The 18,381-nt window shown below is 36.9% G+C and overlaps 1 protein-coding gene across 9 annotated transcripts; it reads left to right on the top strand.

Annotated features, from left to right (window-relative positions):
* The first annotated feature begins 13,111 nt into the window (after positions 1 to 13,111).
* Positions 13,112 to 15,346, top strand: LOC136264536 (uncharacterized). 9 transcript variants are annotated; one of them, XM_066059298.1, is made up of 10 exons: positions 13,112 to 13,271; positions 13,322 to 13,608; positions 13,657 to 13,752; positions 13,939 to 14,043; positions 14,094 to 14,352; positions 14,413 to 14,441; positions 14,492 to 14,633; positions 14,722 to 14,745; positions 15,042 to 15,106; positions 15,165 to 15,344. In XM_066059298.1, the coding sequence occupies exons 5-10, from the start codon at positions 14,344 to 14,346 to the stop codon at positions 15,238 to 15,240; spliced, it is 345 nt and encodes a 114-aa protein (XP_065915370.1). In that variant the 5' UTR covers positions 13,112 to 13,271; positions 13,322 to 13,608; positions 13,657 to 13,752; positions 13,939 to 14,043; positions 14,094 to 14,343; the 3' UTR covers positions 15,241 to 15,344. The 9 variants fall into 9 exon arrangements, 8 of the variants coding, with proteins under 8 accessions (XP_065915370.1, XP_065915369.1, XP_065915371.1 ...); XM_066059297.1 differs by having other exon boundaries at positions 13,313 to 13,608; XM_066059299.1 differs by having other exon boundaries at positions 13,112 to 13,342; positions 13,397 to 13,608.
* The last annotated feature ends 3,035 nt before the right edge of the window (positions 15,347 to 18,381 follow it).

Below are 18,381 nucleotides of genomic sequence, written 5' to 3'. Positions count from 1 at the left end.
AATTTCTGAGATACGGATGGTAATATGTACCAGACCACCCGGATAAGAGAGGTTCCATTGTAATGTGATCCTGATTGGAAAACTCAGTGGCAAACTTCACAGATGTAGCATAGAACTTCATAAAATTCTTTAGTTTTTTATCAACTTTATTTAATTATGGTATTTACATTTAATGTATGATAACACCTAAGTTTAAAGGGGAAAAGGTGTGCTTTGATTTTCCATGCTATGCCTATACTGTAGGTAGGCTACATTTTTCATATGAGTGTATACTTTTTTCTTTCCTTTGTATGGTAATAAAGCACACTTTGTGTGAATGTGACACCACCCACAGAGACACTGGAGTGACCACAATTACCCCCACTAACAAAGCTATCAACAACATTACCATAGCAACTATCAACAAATTAATGGCTACAGACAAATGTTTAAAATTCCACTACAATATTCATATGATTCAGTGTTAAATATTATTGTTCACTAAACTGTCCATCATTGTAAGTCCAGCAAATTATTCAGTGGTCACTTGATATTGACACCTTCAACTTTGTCACATTGATGGCAATTTAACACTTTTGAAAGATTTGGTAGCTGTACAAACTGTCCATTACTCACATACACCATAGCTAGCCTTCCTCAGTCATTCTCCTCATCCTCCTGTCTCACTACTAAGTGAATTCTGGATCTGATGGATCACAAATTATGTGATAACTCAGCATTGTATAGCCTACAAAATAAGGCCGTGTAAAATTAATTCTATGTTTCTGGTCCTACCAATCCCTGAAATTGACCAGGTGACCAGGCTTGTTTTTTTTTGTTAAAAAAAATTATTTTTTTTGCAACTTTTGATGTGGTTATACTACATTTGACATAGCAGTACATGAATTATAGGGGAAAACAAGGTTAACATAAAGCTAGTGCATCTTTATAAGAAAAAGAGTGTTTACAAGACGTGAACTTTTCAACAGATATAAAATATTATAAATTATTGTATGATGATTGCACAATTCATTCTGCAAAAAAATGACCAGGAAGGGAACCAGAAACATATAATTAACTTTTCATGGCCTAATCTAGAATCTGCTAATTACAAATAGGCACTAGTTTTCTCACTGCCATTGAAATCATGTCATGATAAACTGTATTATATTATAGTTACCTTCTTGAGTTAATTAAAGAACCATGTATGCTCATGCACTATGGAAAACATGGGGGTGTGGTCTCAAGCCAAGGCTTCAGTCACCTCATGCCATATTTGTCTCTTGACCACACCCTCACGCTATATTTTCTGTATTGCACTCACTGCAGTGCTTTAACAAGTACTAAAAGGTGCAAAATACTTATAAACAATTTAATTGCTCAAGTGTACTTGGCAAAAACTTCAGTACAGAAAGTATTTAAGTTAAATACAAGTACTTTGTATAAGTACTCGTGTATACATATTTGTATATTAGAGCAACCTGCAATTACTGCATGCTATATGTACTAGTAATAGCATGGGTAGCAATGAAATTTGGGATAAATACCACTCTTGTTGCATTGAAAATGGAAATTTCACTTGGCTTCGCCTCGTGAAATTTTACCCATTTTCAATGCAACACTCGTGGTATTTATCCCAAATTTCATTGCTATATATACCCATGCTATTCCCAGTTAATACCAAACTCACTGCATATACGCATGCTGTGCATGAGCATTGCTATGTACGCAATTTGTCATTATGTACTAAACACGTGTGAACACTAATTGGCACTACACTGTTAACATAAATTCTAGCCAATGAAATTGCAATTACAACTTTTTCACTGCTACCAGTGAAATACGGGATAAATTTCACTGCTACTATTGAGACTTTTGTACGGGCAGTGAAACAGGTATGGTATTAATATATAAAGTAATCTGCACATGACAATTCGGAATTATGGTCTACTACTATAGCTACGCTTACATGTAAATATTTAAACGTACCGGCTTTGTAATATCAATTTCACACTAGCCTCTTTCTGCTAACAAACCCTATGTGTCATTTCTTGTTTATATTTCTCTCATTTTTGTCTGATTTCCGTAGTTTTCAAGTGGTGTTCTTACAGCAAATGGGAACTATATTAAACTCTACAGTCTTCATGGTGTCATTTCATGATGACAAACATTGCAGTGTGTGAGCTGGTAGTACTCGAATGTCAATCTTACTATCCCAAGTGCCAAAATTCTAAACAAGTACTGGAGTCTTTGCAGTATTTGTTGTAGTCCTAATTATATATGTGCCACAAAATAAAATTTAACATAGAATGGGCAGTTTACCAGTAGAACTATATTTTGTAAATTTTATAAAATTTAATATCTCAGCACATATTAGTGTTTACCGAAGTTTCAGCCTATACACTACACTCACTTGATCTAGCTACACTGACATATCCTAGCTAAATTATATAAATTATGTTGACCTGTCCTATAGTAGCTACACTGATTGCATGTGATTTGTCCCTGCTAAAGTTTGTGTGTTGACTAGTGCTAGCTACATTGACTTGTCCTAGGTAAGTCAACATATAAACTGTAACTAGGATAAGTCTATACGGCAAATCATAAATGCAATGTGTATAGGTAAGAAAACTCAACATGCAAGTGACAAGAGTCATCACACAAGGTGTATTGCTAAGACAATACAGTGTACAAAGCTAGGACAAGTTAACATGTAAAGTATAGCTAGCTGTAGAACAAGTCAGTGTATCTATTGTAGGCAAGTCAACATAAAAGGTGTAGCAATAGGGCAATTCAACATGGAAAGAGTAAGAGACAAGTCATGCAAAGTGTACATAGCTAGGACATTATATCATGCAATGTGTAGGCAAGACAAGTCAACATGCAAAGTTTAGCTATTCATACCATATCCACCAAAATAATTACGGGAAGGGTGAAGTTTGCAATGTGGTCTTTAGTTATTTTTGTAGTATATATATACACCCATTCCACCTGCTGGACTGGTTTATCATTGAGCATTTGCCATGGCTACAGAAGTTTAAAACTTTTAATAGACGCAATTAAAGCAACCATTTTTATGGAACAATAATTGTTGTAATTTTACCAATTGAAAATTATATAATTAGTCATCATTATTGCACTGCTTGTTTCCCATCCCCAAAAGCAGTAAGAACAGAGATGGAGTGGAAAGTAATTATTGATGATTAATTATAAGTCAACTGTACATGTACTTTTATATGCATGTGACTGCACAATCTTAAAGGTGGAAGGACTATGCATTATTCTCAGTGTCCTGTATTGGTGGGAGCAGTCATAATCATGCAAAAAGGAACAGGAAAATACACAATGGCAAGATATATTTCCTCATTATATGAACCAAGGGGGAGGTGCAACCCCTTTGTTACTTTTCCACCTCTGCATAGCCAATGGATTTACCATGACACTCAGACATTCAGTGCAGAGTTTAGTGCAACTAAAGTAGTGCATATGCACATGATCAATAAAGTTTGTGGTGCTAATGGTGACAGCAAGGAATAATAATTATTATGTTACATTATTCTTACTATATACTGAAACTACCAGTGGCGTAGCCAGAAAAAAATTTTTACTGAGGCAAAGTAAGTTATACATTGACATAATTGAGAGGGTCTGCTTGTGACTCAACTGATTCACAAACACTTTCAAGCATGGGTGGTATAGCATTTGCAGGTTGATTCTCTGGTTGGATGGAAGAAATTGTTTCAGAAGACTCTGAGTACTTTTCTACATGTGATGCTCCAGTTTAGTTAATGCAACAGTATACCATGACTAGTTTAATTGTACTCAACACAAAAAAACTGGAGATATTTTGAGGGGTCAGGCCATCCATGGACTGCAACAGAGGTCATAGTCATGCACACTATACTTTTATTGATCCGATATATGATATTTAAGTCAGAGATATCTCTTCCATGATATAATCAACTACATGTGCTAAGTATGTCAAGCTAGGGAGTCTGGAGGCATGCTCCCTCAAGGAAATTTTTGAAAATACATGCTTTGAAATTGCATGTGGAAGCTATTTTCATGATATACATGCATGATCAATGGGCTTTATGCAATGCCATGCAGTTAATTCATTGGAACACTTTTGAAAAGTAATTTAAAGACAATTAACAATGTAAATGATTTAGACCAAGCAGTGTAGGAGTACTGGCTATAATTTACACTGAATGCTCTATTAGAGTATATTACGATGACTGCTCTATTAGAGTATCTCGATCTTTTTCCGCATACAAATTCAAGTAGCTGAAAAGTGGTCCAGGACTGTCACCATGGGCTCCGCCTGCTTAGTACTACAGCCATAGATTCTATTGTGTGTGGTACAGTAATGCTGTATAGTCAAGGTGCCAAAACTCAGGCCTGCTCAGTGCTCAGCCTGAATTGTTGAGCATTGTTTTTACCGAGGCAGCTGCCTCAATGGTAGCTAGCTACGCCCGCGCACTGACTACTACTTGAGTATATAGCATTTATAAGATAGAAAGGTAGGGGAGGTGGGTAGCTAGCAGCAGTAGCACAGTGGTTAGCACGCTTACCTAAAGCTGCAGTAGTCCAGAATTCGAGCCCCAGCTGAATTTTGTGGGTTTTATTCCGTTTAGTGACCTTCTTTTGTCTAAGTTTTACTGTTGGGTCAATAACCAGTATGGTTTGTTGAACCGACTTTTAGTTCAGTACAATCTACCAGAGAAGGCTGTCACTTCTAGTAATTTAGAAACTTAAAAAAGAATTGCAACAGTTATGGATTATATCCCCTATTTGGTGATTATTAGTTTCTCATCCAGCCTTTCTAAATGTTATGATGCGGGGGGGAGGGTATTACCATTAGGCCATTATTTTATAATATTAACACACTGATGTACAGACCTTGTCCAATTGTCTTTCTTTCTTACTACAAACATTTCCTTCACCAGCTGATTCTACTTTTCGTATCGCCAACTGTTTTTCGACAGTCAACTGAAAGCCTGCTTTGATGAAGTCGATACTGAGAACACGATTGCAACTGGGTGGATCCACTGCAGCAATTTGCTAAAGAAAACAACAGCTCTCCTGGCGATACACAGTGCACTGTAGCGTTCATCAACCAAAAAAAATTATAACGGTTTCGTATCACGTGTTCTTCTGAGCATTCACAGAGTTAATAATGGCTTACCATGCGGTAGCCTAAGAAGGATGCGGGCGGTGGATGAGAAACTAATAATCACCATAGGCGGCGGAAAGGGGGGGGGCAATGATATCACAACGAAATTATCTTTCTTGGAGTGGGGCTGAAAACCGTGATAAAGATCGAGATACTCTAATAGAGCAGTCACTCTAATAAAGTAGTCAGTGTGTAGCGAGCTATGTAAGAATTTTTATGTAGTTTATCAGCTAGAAATGGTAGCTGGTGAGGTGGAAAGCTCTTGTCAGTTGGTTGTGACTTTTTTTTTTTTTTTTTTTTTTGTTTGGTCTCACCTTACCAAACTATAGCAATAAGTCTGGGTTAGCCCAGCCCCCCCTCATATCAACTACTTCCTCCGCCGCTGATAATCACCAAATAGGGGCCTAAAGTGATAGTTGAAGGGAAAAACAAATCATGGTAGCCATTTATCCTGGTTGATAATGTGTCTAGTTTAAATACAGAGTTGTTCAGTATCTTGCATCATCACAGCTTTTAAAATAACTTCAGGTCTTGCTGTTTAAGCGTTGGCCATTCTATTGTACTATCATTCTTGAGATTGATGAGTATCTTAAAAATGATTCAATACAAATCTTGCATTTCACCTCTCCTGGAATTTCTCCTGGAATCAACACGATGCAAACAAAGCCAATTCAATTGGAGGTTTCTCCAATGAAATGTAAGTTCATGCCCAATACCAGTCAAAGAAGCATGTTGTAAGACAATGGTAGGATCTATTCTTGAATATGCCTCACCCTATAGTCTCCATGTTAGATGGAGATCATACAGGTGAGGTGTATTTAAGAATAGATTTTGCCATTGTCTTATGACATGCTTCTTTGACTGGTATTGGGCATGAGCTCACATTTCATTAGAGAAACCTCCGATTGAATTGGCTTTGTTTGAATTAAATGTTAGAAAATGTTTTGATTCCAGGAGAGGTGATTGTACTAGGGTAAGTACAAGTACTATTAAACACTAAAACAATGCCCTTTGTTTTCTTCAAATTTGTTTCAGTACCATTTTCATGGCCTAAACTATACAATCAAATTTAGGGCAATATTATACCATCAAAGTAAAGTCAAAGGAGTGAACAGGGCTAGTGAAACAGTTAACATGCAACTGTAATCTGCACAATAGCATGTACATGCATGCATTACTTACCACACAGTTTATACCTTTCAGTGATGTTGCGTATTTGCTTCACTTTACATGTTCATTAAACACATTGCATGTAGCTTTTTACTGGAAAAGTGACATGTAAAGCTTAGCTAGGACAAGTCATTGTAGCCAGACTTGCAAAGTTTAGGTCATTGTAGCTAGCACAAGTCAACATGCAAAGTTTAGTTAGGACAAGTTATTGCATAGCTAGATAGCATTATAGTCAGCATGCAAAGGTTAGCTAGGACGTAGCTAGCGTTAGTCAACATGCAAGTTTAGTCATTGCAAATCAATATGCAAAGTTTAGCTAGGACAAGTCATTATAGCCAACATGCAAAATTTAGTTAGGACAAGTCATTGTACTCAACATGCAAAGTTTAGTCACTGTAGCTAAATAGGACAGATCAGCATGCCAATTAAAATAAAAGTTTAGTGGGGACAAGTCACAGTTAATGTAGCTTTATAGGACAGGTCAACACAAAAACTTTAGCTGGGATATATCAGTGTAGAACATGTCAACATGTACATAGGACAAGTTATTGTAGCTATGTAGCACAAGTCAACATCAACATGCAAAATTTAGCTAAGACAAATCATAGTAGCTATATATCACAGGCTAACATGCAAAGTTAAGTCAGTGTAGCCATCACAGTCAGCCTTGAATGTTTAGCTAGAACATAACATTATAGCTATTATAGCACTAGCCAACATTTGAAGTTTACTTTGGACAAGTCAATGTAGGGCTAGTTAACATGCGAAGTTCAAGTTGGTGTAGATATTTGAAGTTTAGCTAGGACAAGTGAGTCAGTGTACCTAGAACATGTCAGCTAGGACAGATCAACATGCAATATTTAGCTAAGATGTGAGTCAGTGCAGCTAGAGTAAGTCAACATTCAAGTTGTATAGCAATAGCTAGGACAATTAAGTCAGTGCAAGTCAAAATGCAAAGTTTAGTAGGGACAAATCAATGTTGCTAGCTATAGCCTATAGGACAAGTCAGCATGCAAACTGTGACTGGGAAATGTTAACATGCAAAGCATATATGCATAACTAAGAAGGAGTCAACATGCATACACATTGTAATGAGTGATCATCACGCCAGGCTAATGACACATAAAGAGTACAGATCAATCATGTAAAAGTCACCAGACAGCACAAATAGTTTTATAAGGGTATCATTATTTTCTACGTGGTGATAATATTATATGCTGTTGTTGTCTATCTACCATTTCATCTATTATAATAGTTAATGTTTACTGAACTACGTAAGTACTATTATGAGGCTACTACAACCAAACACTAGAATAGATTCATATCTTCACTCATTCTTCCCATCAGCTATAAAGGTCTGGAACAACATACCTGATGACTTCATCACCTGCTCAAGTTTAGAACAATTTAAAGCAAAGCTAACTGGACAATTATTAATTATATAATTTGTTGATTAATTGTACCATTAGCTGTGCATACTGTTTGTAAGATGTTTTGCACAAGTAAACAATAATGATAATAATAATGATAATAATAATATAATCCAATTATTTTATGATTAATCTGATGCTTATTTGGGGACTTGAATGCCATAACAATGAATCAATGGAGTTTAAGAAGTTTAATAAAGCGCACACTCAAAACACTCTAATTAAACAATCATTAATTTTCTGCTTGAAAAAATAATAATAGTGGTTGGTCTTCCTATTTTAATTGAATTATATTTGACATTCAGTATGTACAGACTTGTCAAATGAATTAGTTAAAGGCACTGTAAGTTAATTTTTGCATGCATGTGCAATTTGAGCAGTCTTCTTAGACCAATTAGTGGTAGTTACTACCAACGCTTAAGATACACGTTCACAACTGTGATGCACTTTGGTTAACGCATCATCAGGCATTAGGTTAATAACACACAAATTTTGGCTCAAGCTATAGCTCATGTACACCATGCAGTTTGGTAATGACTGTTAACATTAGACCCATAAAGAAGGCTACTCAAATTGCATGCATGCAAAAGTTGACTTAAGTACCATTTACTGATTCAGCTGTGGGAAATGTGACTATCAGTGAGTACACAAGTGTTGTTCTGGTGTAATGATTTCTGGTATAAGTTAAAGAGAAATCATTTGTCTGTGGTTTGGTGTGACAGTCATTTGTCTCTTCTTTGTTGGCTAGTGGTATTTGATGGCTTGGTGTTTTCAAATATTTTGTGTTATAAATTGAGAACACCTCATGCACTGCAACAGAATTTTAAAATTCCTAAGTCAACAGTACTAAACCAAAAACTAGACTATAAAATGCTGCCCACACAATTATAAATTTATTAATATCTAAAAGCCTTTCCATATTTGAAGCAACCAAAAGTGTTTTAATGCAATACCCTATGAGTACATCATAGTCTTAATATATTTTGAAAAAATCTTGAAACTTCCCTAGAATTTTGAAGTTTTGGAAGTTTATAAGGTCTTGAACTATCACCACTGGAGATTCTGTCCATGAAAATCCAATGAAAAAAGTGTTCACCCTGTGAAACGTGAAGTATTCATTGGGTGGCATCAATGAAATTTTATTTTCATAGCATTTTCATAGGAAAATTTAATGAAAACCCAATGAAAAATTACCACTGAAAATACTTTGAAACTGCTTTTCATGGAATTTTTTTTCATTGGGTTTTCATTAAATTTTCCTATGAAAATGCTATGAAAATAAAACTTCATTGATGCCACCCAATGAATACTTTACTTTTCACAGGGTGAACATTTTTTTCATTGGATTTTCATGGACAAAATCTCCAGTAGTGTATACTTCTACAGTGAAACATTGCTGCATGGGAAGCAATTGTTTGCTATGGAATAGGTACCTACATACACTGCAACTGCACCAACAATGTTCCAGAGTAGGACGCATAGCTACTCCATGCCTTTTTAAAAGCCTGGATTCACCCCTAAGACATGTCCCAGAAAATCAGATTCTCTGAATCTAAGAGTGATTTTAGCAGTTTATCGATACTATTAATAGCAGCTTGACTGTAGTATTAGGGTGACTTCTCTATTAGGGTACATCTTAATCTCGAGGCATTTACTAAATTAGGGGGCATATTTCCCAATATTTTCTAACATGCAGTTTACCATTACTGTTGGTTGACTGTTTTATTGGGTGACTGCTCTATTAGAGTATATTACTGTGTCACAAAATTACATTTAAAATTCATAACAGTAACTTCTGCAGGACAAGATATGGGTCACAAAATTGCATTTAAATGCATAACCGTAATTTCTGCAGGGAAAGAAGTGGGGCAAATTCAATGGTGGGGGTCCTTCAGGAGGCTACAACTTGGCTTCTGAGGATTTACATGTATTCTGCTTGGAATTTACACAGGATATAGAACAGAAGTTGGGTAAGATGATGGCAAAGTTATTTGGGAATCAGGTTGGTTTTAACAAGGTTGCAAGGACATAACAATGTTTTGGGCTCAATTCAAGAAAGTGATTGTCACCAAACACTTCAATAAACAATTATGTATTGTTGTATATACGTCGATTTTATGATATAAATGTTGTGGGACTCTTCTGTCACACTTATCAGTGTCAAAATCCAGCCAGATGTCAATGCAACTTTTAGCCATTACTTGCCCAGCATGGATATACTGTACTACTTACATCTTATACTACTCTGCTCCTTGCTCCTGAGAAAATAAATTTGTGTTCCAATAGCATGCGTACATATTCTGCCCAGCAGAAGTTAGCTATATGAAAATTACCTATGGAGCCTCCCATTTTGCATTGCCAAAAACCACAACACTAAAATACAGTTTGGTAGTTGATACCTATGGTTAACTCACTAGTTTCCTTGCCTTGAAATCCACTCAGGATCGAGATACTCTAATAGAGCAGTCACACTGATAACATTGATAATCAATAAAGCCTCCGGCCCGTACCAAAATTGAAAGCATCCAGATGGGAACTATAATTTTTGGAGTAGCCTTACGTGGCAGCACATGACATGTCCACAGTTTACACTGTTGTAATCATTTGGAGAATTGAAAAAAAAACTTCCTTGTAGGTCTGTCTTCTGTAGGTTTGACTTTCTTGCACCACCACTATGAGATGTTTCTAGCTCTTTTACCTACACCCTCGTGGTTTGCTAGATGTGCAATGGTCCCTGAGCTCTTGTATAAAGTGGAATCTTTTAGACTCTATGATCAGAGGATATCATGTTTACAAGGATATCTAGTCCAGTTTTATTGGAGAAGTTTTGTACTGTCGCCATGATGTTCTCAACCACCACTGAGTTAGCAGCAGCCATAATCGAATGCACGCTCACCGTGCCTCACTGAATCGAGACTTCGCCCTGAGCTCAGTGACAGGACACGAGTTTAAGAATCATAACATAATATCACTTCACCAGAAGGCCAGCCTCACTCACAACCGCTGCGTAGTGTCTAGCCCAGACCCAGTAACGTCGTTATAACGAGACCCACAATCACAGTGAGCTGACCAGACTCGCACGTGCCCCGCTGAACTCTGCCGCCGTGTAGCTACATTCAGTAAAAGGCTGGTAAATAGACAAATAGTAGCTGATAGTCATAGATTCTCCACTAGTATCTCTGGATCACGGGGAGAAGTCTATTTCCAATAGTTCGAAATTACACGAGAGAAAGTTCAACTTTAAAATCCTATTTCCAAATGTATGAAATTCGAATTATACAGGAGAAAGATCAAAAATCCTATTTCCAAATGTTTGAAATTCGAATTACACAGGAGAAAGATCAAAAATCCTATTTCCAAACGTTTTGAATTTCGAGTGGCGAGAAAATACACGGACCAGGGTGATTTGTTTGTAGCTAATCTCTCTACAAGTTGATTTGTATGTAGCTGATCTCTCTGCAGGTTGATTAATTTGTAGCCGATCTCTCTACAGTGTAATTTGTTTGTAGCTGAACTGTCTATAAGGTGATTTGTTTGTAGCTGATCTCTCTGCAGCTTGATTTGTTTTAGCTGAACTCTCTACAGGGTGATTGCTTGTAGCTGAACTCCTTACATTGTGTCTAGTTTCTAGCTGATCTCTCTACAGGGTAATTTGTTTGTAGCTGAACTCTCTATAAGGTGATTTGTTTGTAGTTGATCTCTCTGCAGGTTGATTTGTTTTAGCTGAACTCTCTATAGGGTGATTGCTTGTAGCTGAACTCCTTACATTGTGTCTAGTTTCTAGCTGATGTCTCTACAGGGTGATTTTTTATAGCTGATCTCTCTACAAGTTGATTTGTGTGTAGCTGATCTCTCTGCAGGTTGATTTGTTTGTAGCCGATCTCTTTACAAGGTAATTTGTTTGTAGCTGAACTCTCTATAAGGTGATTTGTTTGTAGCTGAACTCTCTATAAGGTGATTTGTTTGTAGCTGAACTCTCTATAAGGTGATTTTTTGTAGCTGAACTCTCTACAGGGTGATTTGTTTCTAGCTTATATCTCTACAGGTAGATTTGTGTTGATTTGTTCATTGCTGATCGCTCTAAAGGTTGATTTGTTGTAGCTGAACACTCTGCAAAGTGTTTTATTTGTAACTGATCTCTCTACAGGGTAATTTGTTTGTAGCTGAACTCTCTCCACAGTGACTTGTGTGTAGCTGAATTCTGTGTAGCTGAATTCTCTAGAGAGTGACTTAATTGTAGCTGAATTCTCTACAGGGTGCATGACTTGTTTATAGCTGAACTTTCTTCAGTGTGACTTGTAATGTTCTGAATCTCTATAGTGATATATTTGCTTAACTCTCCACATGGTGACTTGCTTCTTGCTGAACTATCTATAAGATTAACTGTTTGCAGCTGAACTCCCTACAGAATAACTTGTGATGTAATAAAATTCTATAATGGATTGAATAAATTAGCCAAATGCTCTATTAGGGTGACTGTTCTATTAGAGTATCTCGATCTCGTATTTGCTACACGGAGTTGGCTTTAGAATCATAACTCAGTGGTTTGTAATCCGATTCTTCTGTACTACTGCACGGACTTTCTATGAAGATTATTCTAGCTATACACCGATTTTCAGCTCATTGCTGTAAGCGGTTTGCCTAGTAGGCGTGAAAACTAATACTTTTTTATTCGTAAAAATCGATCGCGTAATTGTGACACAGGTTGGGTTTTATGTCATATCTCCATGGTCTTTATCTCGATTCCTTTCAAACCACCAAAAGGCACTACTACGATGGTTACTCCATCTACATAGCAATTTTCAACTCATTCCATGAAGCGGTTTACCCTGTAGGCGTGACATCAAATCGATCTTGTTTTACGCGAACAATCGGTCATAACTCCTGAAGCATTCATCGGATTTGTACCAAATTTGATGCTAGGATTTGCCGTTGGATTCCCTTTCTGTGTGCCAAATTTCATGGCGATCGGAGTACGCGTTTGCTTGTTATAGCAATTTTTGCAAGTTTGCGAAAAGACAAAGAAAAAAACGAAACATTGGCAGCTCGTATCTCGGAAATGGCTGGAGCGATTTCCTTCAAATTTGGAATGTAGACTCCCCTGGCTGGCCGGCAACTGTGTAGCAAATTTGGTTCCAATCGGATAAGTGATCACTGAGATACAAAGGTGTGAAAATGACGTTTTCGTTCTTCCGGTCAATATACTCACGGGTGTGGCGCCCCGGCTTCTTGGGCCGCACGACACACTACCGTGTGTCTTGATTAAAGTACACTTACCGCATTGTTGAACCATGTATACCACCAGAATCCACCTGATTGACAACTAACACGTAATCTATTTAGGGGAAATCTCGTGAAAAGTCCCTAATTACCTTAAGCGATGCGTGGTTTTAACTTGTGAATTGAATGGTTTAAGAATGTAACTGGATGGTGAGGCGTACTTTAATCGGCTCGACTTTAATGAGAAAGTCGAGCCCCTCGTGAGAAACTACATCGCTTGAGTAACGCTTGAAGAAGTAAGAGTCAAGAATACTGAGGTACTCTATGATATATGCAGGTCTTGAAGGTTAACGAAACGAGGAGTGAAGTTTGTGCAGCGTATCACATCGCCACACACTGATTCACCGTGTTTGTGCGATAGGGTTTTTGGACCTGTCCACCAGATGTTGAAAGGAAATTCATTCCACGTACCACACGTTAAAAGGAAATTCATTCCAACTTGTGAAGTTATTGATATACTCATTGTTGGGGTCCACGGGGACATCGATGATCATTTACCAGTCAGCTGTAAGTAATGTCAAAACAGAAGGAAAAGAACCATTTCCATTCCCCTATGGCATACTGATTTTCCAGGTCGGTTTATGTACACTCAACCACAGAAATGTAGAACTTTGGTTGCAGGTGGAAAATAAACACCTTTTTACTCAGTTACAAGTTATTCACCCAGCTGGGATAAAATGTTGAAGTGAACGTCATTAGTACCAACTTGTTCATCAGGTATTGGACAATTCCAAGTGTCCAGATTATGCAGTTGTCCTCATATTCAAGTGTACACGTTTGGGAAAGTTCCACAACATCCTATAATCTATTACTATGTCAGTGTGGAATAATGCTTATATAACATTTTTCATATTCCAGGCTTTAGGTGTATTTTATTTAACACCTGCTTGTTGGTTTTTGCAGGCCATCTGGTCATACTGGTTTATCCACTAGCAGTTGAATGTGATCATGGTACATATGTAAGTTGATACCATGCAGGAACAAAGATACAGGTGTCATGAATTTCAGGTCAGTTGACATTCAGAGGAATTGTATTATTGCAATTGTTCTTTTTGTAGTTATCGATTATCAGTGACCAGTTTGTGATAGCGTACTTTTGTTTGACTAATGACCTAATGTTCTGATTTACACACTTACCCAACAGTTATGTTACTCACTTAACCTGCATATGGGATATATATATTTTTTAGTTCATTTTGATTATCCATCTTTTATTGGTACAGCCTGGCATATTGATTTTTTGCACATTCTCTTTTTAATTCAGTGCCTGCTGGATTGTTTCGTCAGGTGTCTTTGGCGTTGCAACCAATGTTCCAGGTCAGTTTGCATGTGTGTTTAATTTAAGGTTGATTTCAGTGCCTGCTTATTCTTTTACAGGTCTCGGTATCGAGTGTCATGAATTTCAGGTCAATTGACGTACAGAAGAATTGTATTATTGCAATTGTTGTTTTTGTAGTTATAAATTATCACTGTATACTAGTGACGTGGAGGATGTGAATTTGCAGGTCAGTCTACTCAGATGTATCAGGCATAGTGTTGATGGGTTCAAACAAATATCCAGTGTAGACTGTAGTGACATCAAGGGTGTTAATTTCCAGGTCAGTTTACATGTTGTGATGTTAGTGATTTTTTCCTAGTACCCAGATGTTAAGTGTATTGTATTTAATGCCCGTTTTTAAATTATAGTATATCAGTGTGGACAGTGCAACAGTAAGCCTTCAGTGTTGTAGTAACTATTTGTTTCATAATTATGCTGTTGTCCCAGAATAGCACAATTTTTGGGCAACCAGTGTGAAGTCCATTGGTACAAACATTGTATTATGACAAGTTGTGATAGCGTTCTTTTGTTTGACTAATGTCCTAATGTTCAGGTTTGACATGCTTACCCAACAGTTATGTTATTCATTCACTTAGCCTGGGATATAATTTTTGTTCATTTTGATTATCCATGCTATTTTTGATACAGCCCAGCATATTGATTTTTTGTACATTCTCTTTTACTTCAGTGCCTGCTGGATTGTGTCATCAGATATCGAAACAAGTGTTTTTGGTGTTATGATCGATGTTCCAGGTCAGTTGCATGAGTGTTTAATTTAAGGTTAACTTCAGTGCTGCTTATTCTTTTACAGGTCTCAGTATTGTCATGCTGACATACAAGAAATCATTACTATTGTTGGAACTATTTTTAGTCAAGTCTTGTTGTGATGTTGATTAATGTTGTTACACATTGTTGTACGTTTACCATATGGCAAGAAATTTTCATGGCCATGAATATTGTGTAAGTTGTGTGGAACAACCCCAACTCATACGTGGTCACTGGCAAACCACAAGCCACAACACCACCATCCACATTTGAGCAATCCATTACAAAATTTTGTTGCACCATTTGTGTGTGCATAATACTTAATGAAAGCCACAACACAAGCTACATGGTACACACTACATAGAGGTGGTAACTCCTAAAGGCTTGTTACCTTTTGTATTCACCTTACCGGCCTTTGTGGTTAATCTATTGAAAATTACATGTAAATAGCACTGCTTGAAGTTTCTTGGTTTACTAGGGTGGTATATCCCCAGTATATGGAACAGTTAATTGTTTGGTATTTTAGTAGTTTTTCAGTAAACCTGCATTCACTGATGTTTTACTGAGAGTTTAAAACTTAGTAAAACAATTATGTTCCATATACTTAAAGTTACTGACATTTTACTATCAGCACAACTACAGTAAAGCAGCTTAACAAATTAGTAAACTAAGAACCTTCAAGTAGTGTAGAGAATTGAAGAGTATGCTTAAAGCACCTTCGCTAGTGATTTTGTTCTTCACACCACAAGACAACTGGCTATTTATAAACGCTTGCATGGGGTGTGGCACTAAATGGAATTTAAAAGATTTCTGCTTAAAACGCCATCCCTAGGGAACTTACGGTTCAGCACGCTGTCACAACTTGTTTATCAGGCATTAGAGTTTGTGTCCACGTCGTGTCTTTAAAAGTTATTGTAGGGATTAGAGATTTGATTGAAGAAAATACGCGTATAGGCAAACCAGGATTGGATAATGTCAGTGCTAGATGGACTATACAAACACGGCTATGTTGACTGGTATAACGTGAACAGTAGTTGTAACATAAGGTAGAGAAATAAAGTGAAATACGCCTATTTTTTTATTTTGCGATGGTTACTTTTTTATTTTAGCGAGGTTGCAAGAAAACCATGATGACGACTCCTAAAGATTTTTTATCACGCAACGCAATACAAATCTATTGAGAGATGTTGCGTAATCTAGGACTAATATTGCGAAACCGGCCCTACACGTAAATAACTCACAGTAGTGGCCGCGCGGCTTTTAATTGGGCGTGCGCTTTGCAGTTTCTTAACAGCGCATTTGGAATCAGTTCCTTAAGGGACACTTCATCTCAGAAAACATTGCATAAGTTCTTCATAGTGGGTCATGATCAGATTCATGAGCAGTTGAATGCCATTGTGAAGGGTGATGGTGGAGTAATAGGAATTACTGAGAACGAATCACTATGCAATGCTGGATGATCTGCCTCAGATATAGCTAGGATAGTACTAAGTGAGGTCAGCAGAACAGATTTGCAGGCAATGTGAAGAATGTATTAGTTATCTTCAGTGAAATGGGAAATGGTAGTGTGGGACTTGTACACTGCTGACAGCTTCAATGTACATACGAGAGTGTCAAATCATTTATGTGTATCTTAGAGAACAAATATCCATTATAACTGGAGGAGTTTTTTATGCTAATTCCTACAAAACTTATCTCTTCCAGTTTCTTGCTTCAGCCATTGAATTTGTTGTGATATATACCTGAACTCAAGGTATACATCATCACAAAAGGATAAAGTTTTATATAAATTCAGGGGCTAAAAGGGGACTAGTTGTAGCCAAAAAGCTAGATGTAACTGACTTTTGGCTAGTTATAAATGATGATTGGGTTAGTTGTAAAACTTAGGCAAAAATAGCCAGCTATACCACAGAGAAGTATAAATTCAAAGTTATAATATACTTAGTGTGTTGTACATCTTTACTCCTATAAATTTTCTACAGGAATTTCACTACAAGTACCTCAAGATCCAATTCCGAGATAGCCATTTTCAAAAAATTTCCATATCATTGTCTATACCCCTTCATTAAAAACTGCCTTACAATCCAAGTATTAATTTTCTTTCTTAATATATATTATTGTTCCTTCAACTTGCAAATTACTTCCATATCGTCTGTAATAAAATTGCTTTCAAATTCCACTTTGGCACATTTAGGTTTAGAATTTCCTTGTCATTGACCCCACTAGTTAGTCAGAAATCCCTATAGTTTTTTGTCTCTACTGGCACTTTGTCACACAAACCCTCTTTTTACTTTTAACTGTTTGGACAATCATGGCAATTATAGTGATATTAAGAAATCAGTAGATAGATTTTTGTACAGCTGTACTTCACAACTTGCCACTGTAAATGGTGCAAGGTTTTTCTTATGGAAATATATAGAACGATGGAAAATCTTCCTCCTTCAAGAGTAGCTTTATTTCAGCATGTGAAATGTACATCAGTCCATACATAGCAGTACAAATACTAAAGAAAGAGCTGTCAACAAGGGGCACAGCATAAATGCTGCAGTAACTGTAAAGTTGAATTGTAGGGGTCTGATAGTGCAGCCCCCCATGCAGAATATGAAACATATTTAGTGTGAATGAGTTTGACGAGAAATTCCTTACCATAAATGATTCTAAAAGGAAGTAGTGTCTTCTGGTGAAAATAAACTGAATGCTGTTAAATCTGTGAAAATAACATGCATAATATCAAACGGAATGGTAGTACTGTTTAAGTAGGGATCACAGTGTAAATTTCATGCACCACCAAAAATTCTGCCTTTAAAAATCATCCTAGAGAGTAGAGACATTTTATGTGATGAAATTCACCTTTATGGAATAGTACTAGTCCATATAATATACAATAAAGCATTAAATATAACAAAACACTTACAGGTGGCTGAATACAGAATTTTTTTAAATCGCTAAAACTTGAATAATTTTAGACTCACTGCCTGCCTGAGATATGGCATGATATAGGACAAGGTGTAAACGTAAGTTATATATAATTATGTACAACTGGGTAAACAGGTAAACAAAGTAAATAGTAGCAAGGGTAGGTGGAGGTTGTTGAGACGGATGCGGGAGTGTCTCCAAATACCGGTCATCTCAGCTACCAGGTTCTCTTGCTGGAATGTTTGACGAAAGCCACTTGACCTCTATCACCATGCACCACGAGGCGGGAAAGATTCCATATGACGCACACACACACACACACACAGCTCACGTGTACAACCGCAATT

The sequence above is a fragment of the Dysidea avara genome, chromosome 8 (genome assembly GCF_963678975.1).
Source record: "Dysidea avara chromosome 8, odDysAvar1.4, whole genome shotgun sequence".
NCBI classification, from domain to species: domain Eukaryota; kingdom Metazoa; phylum Porifera; class Demospongiae; order Dictyoceratida; family Dysideidae; genus Dysidea; species Dysidea avara.
This window is presented reverse-complemented; position numbering and strand designations above follow the sequence as displayed.

Coding starts and splice junctions, on each gene's coding strand:
- LOC136264536 (XM_066059298.1), top strand. Junction 14,442..14,491: donor TCGAGTGTCATGAATTTCAG/GTCAATTGACGT, acceptor TTGTTTTTGTAG/TTATAAATTATCACTGTATA. Junction 14,634..14,721: donor TCAAGGGTGTTAATTTCCAG/GTCAGTTTACAT, acceptor TTTAAATTATAG/TATATCAGTGTGGACAGTGC.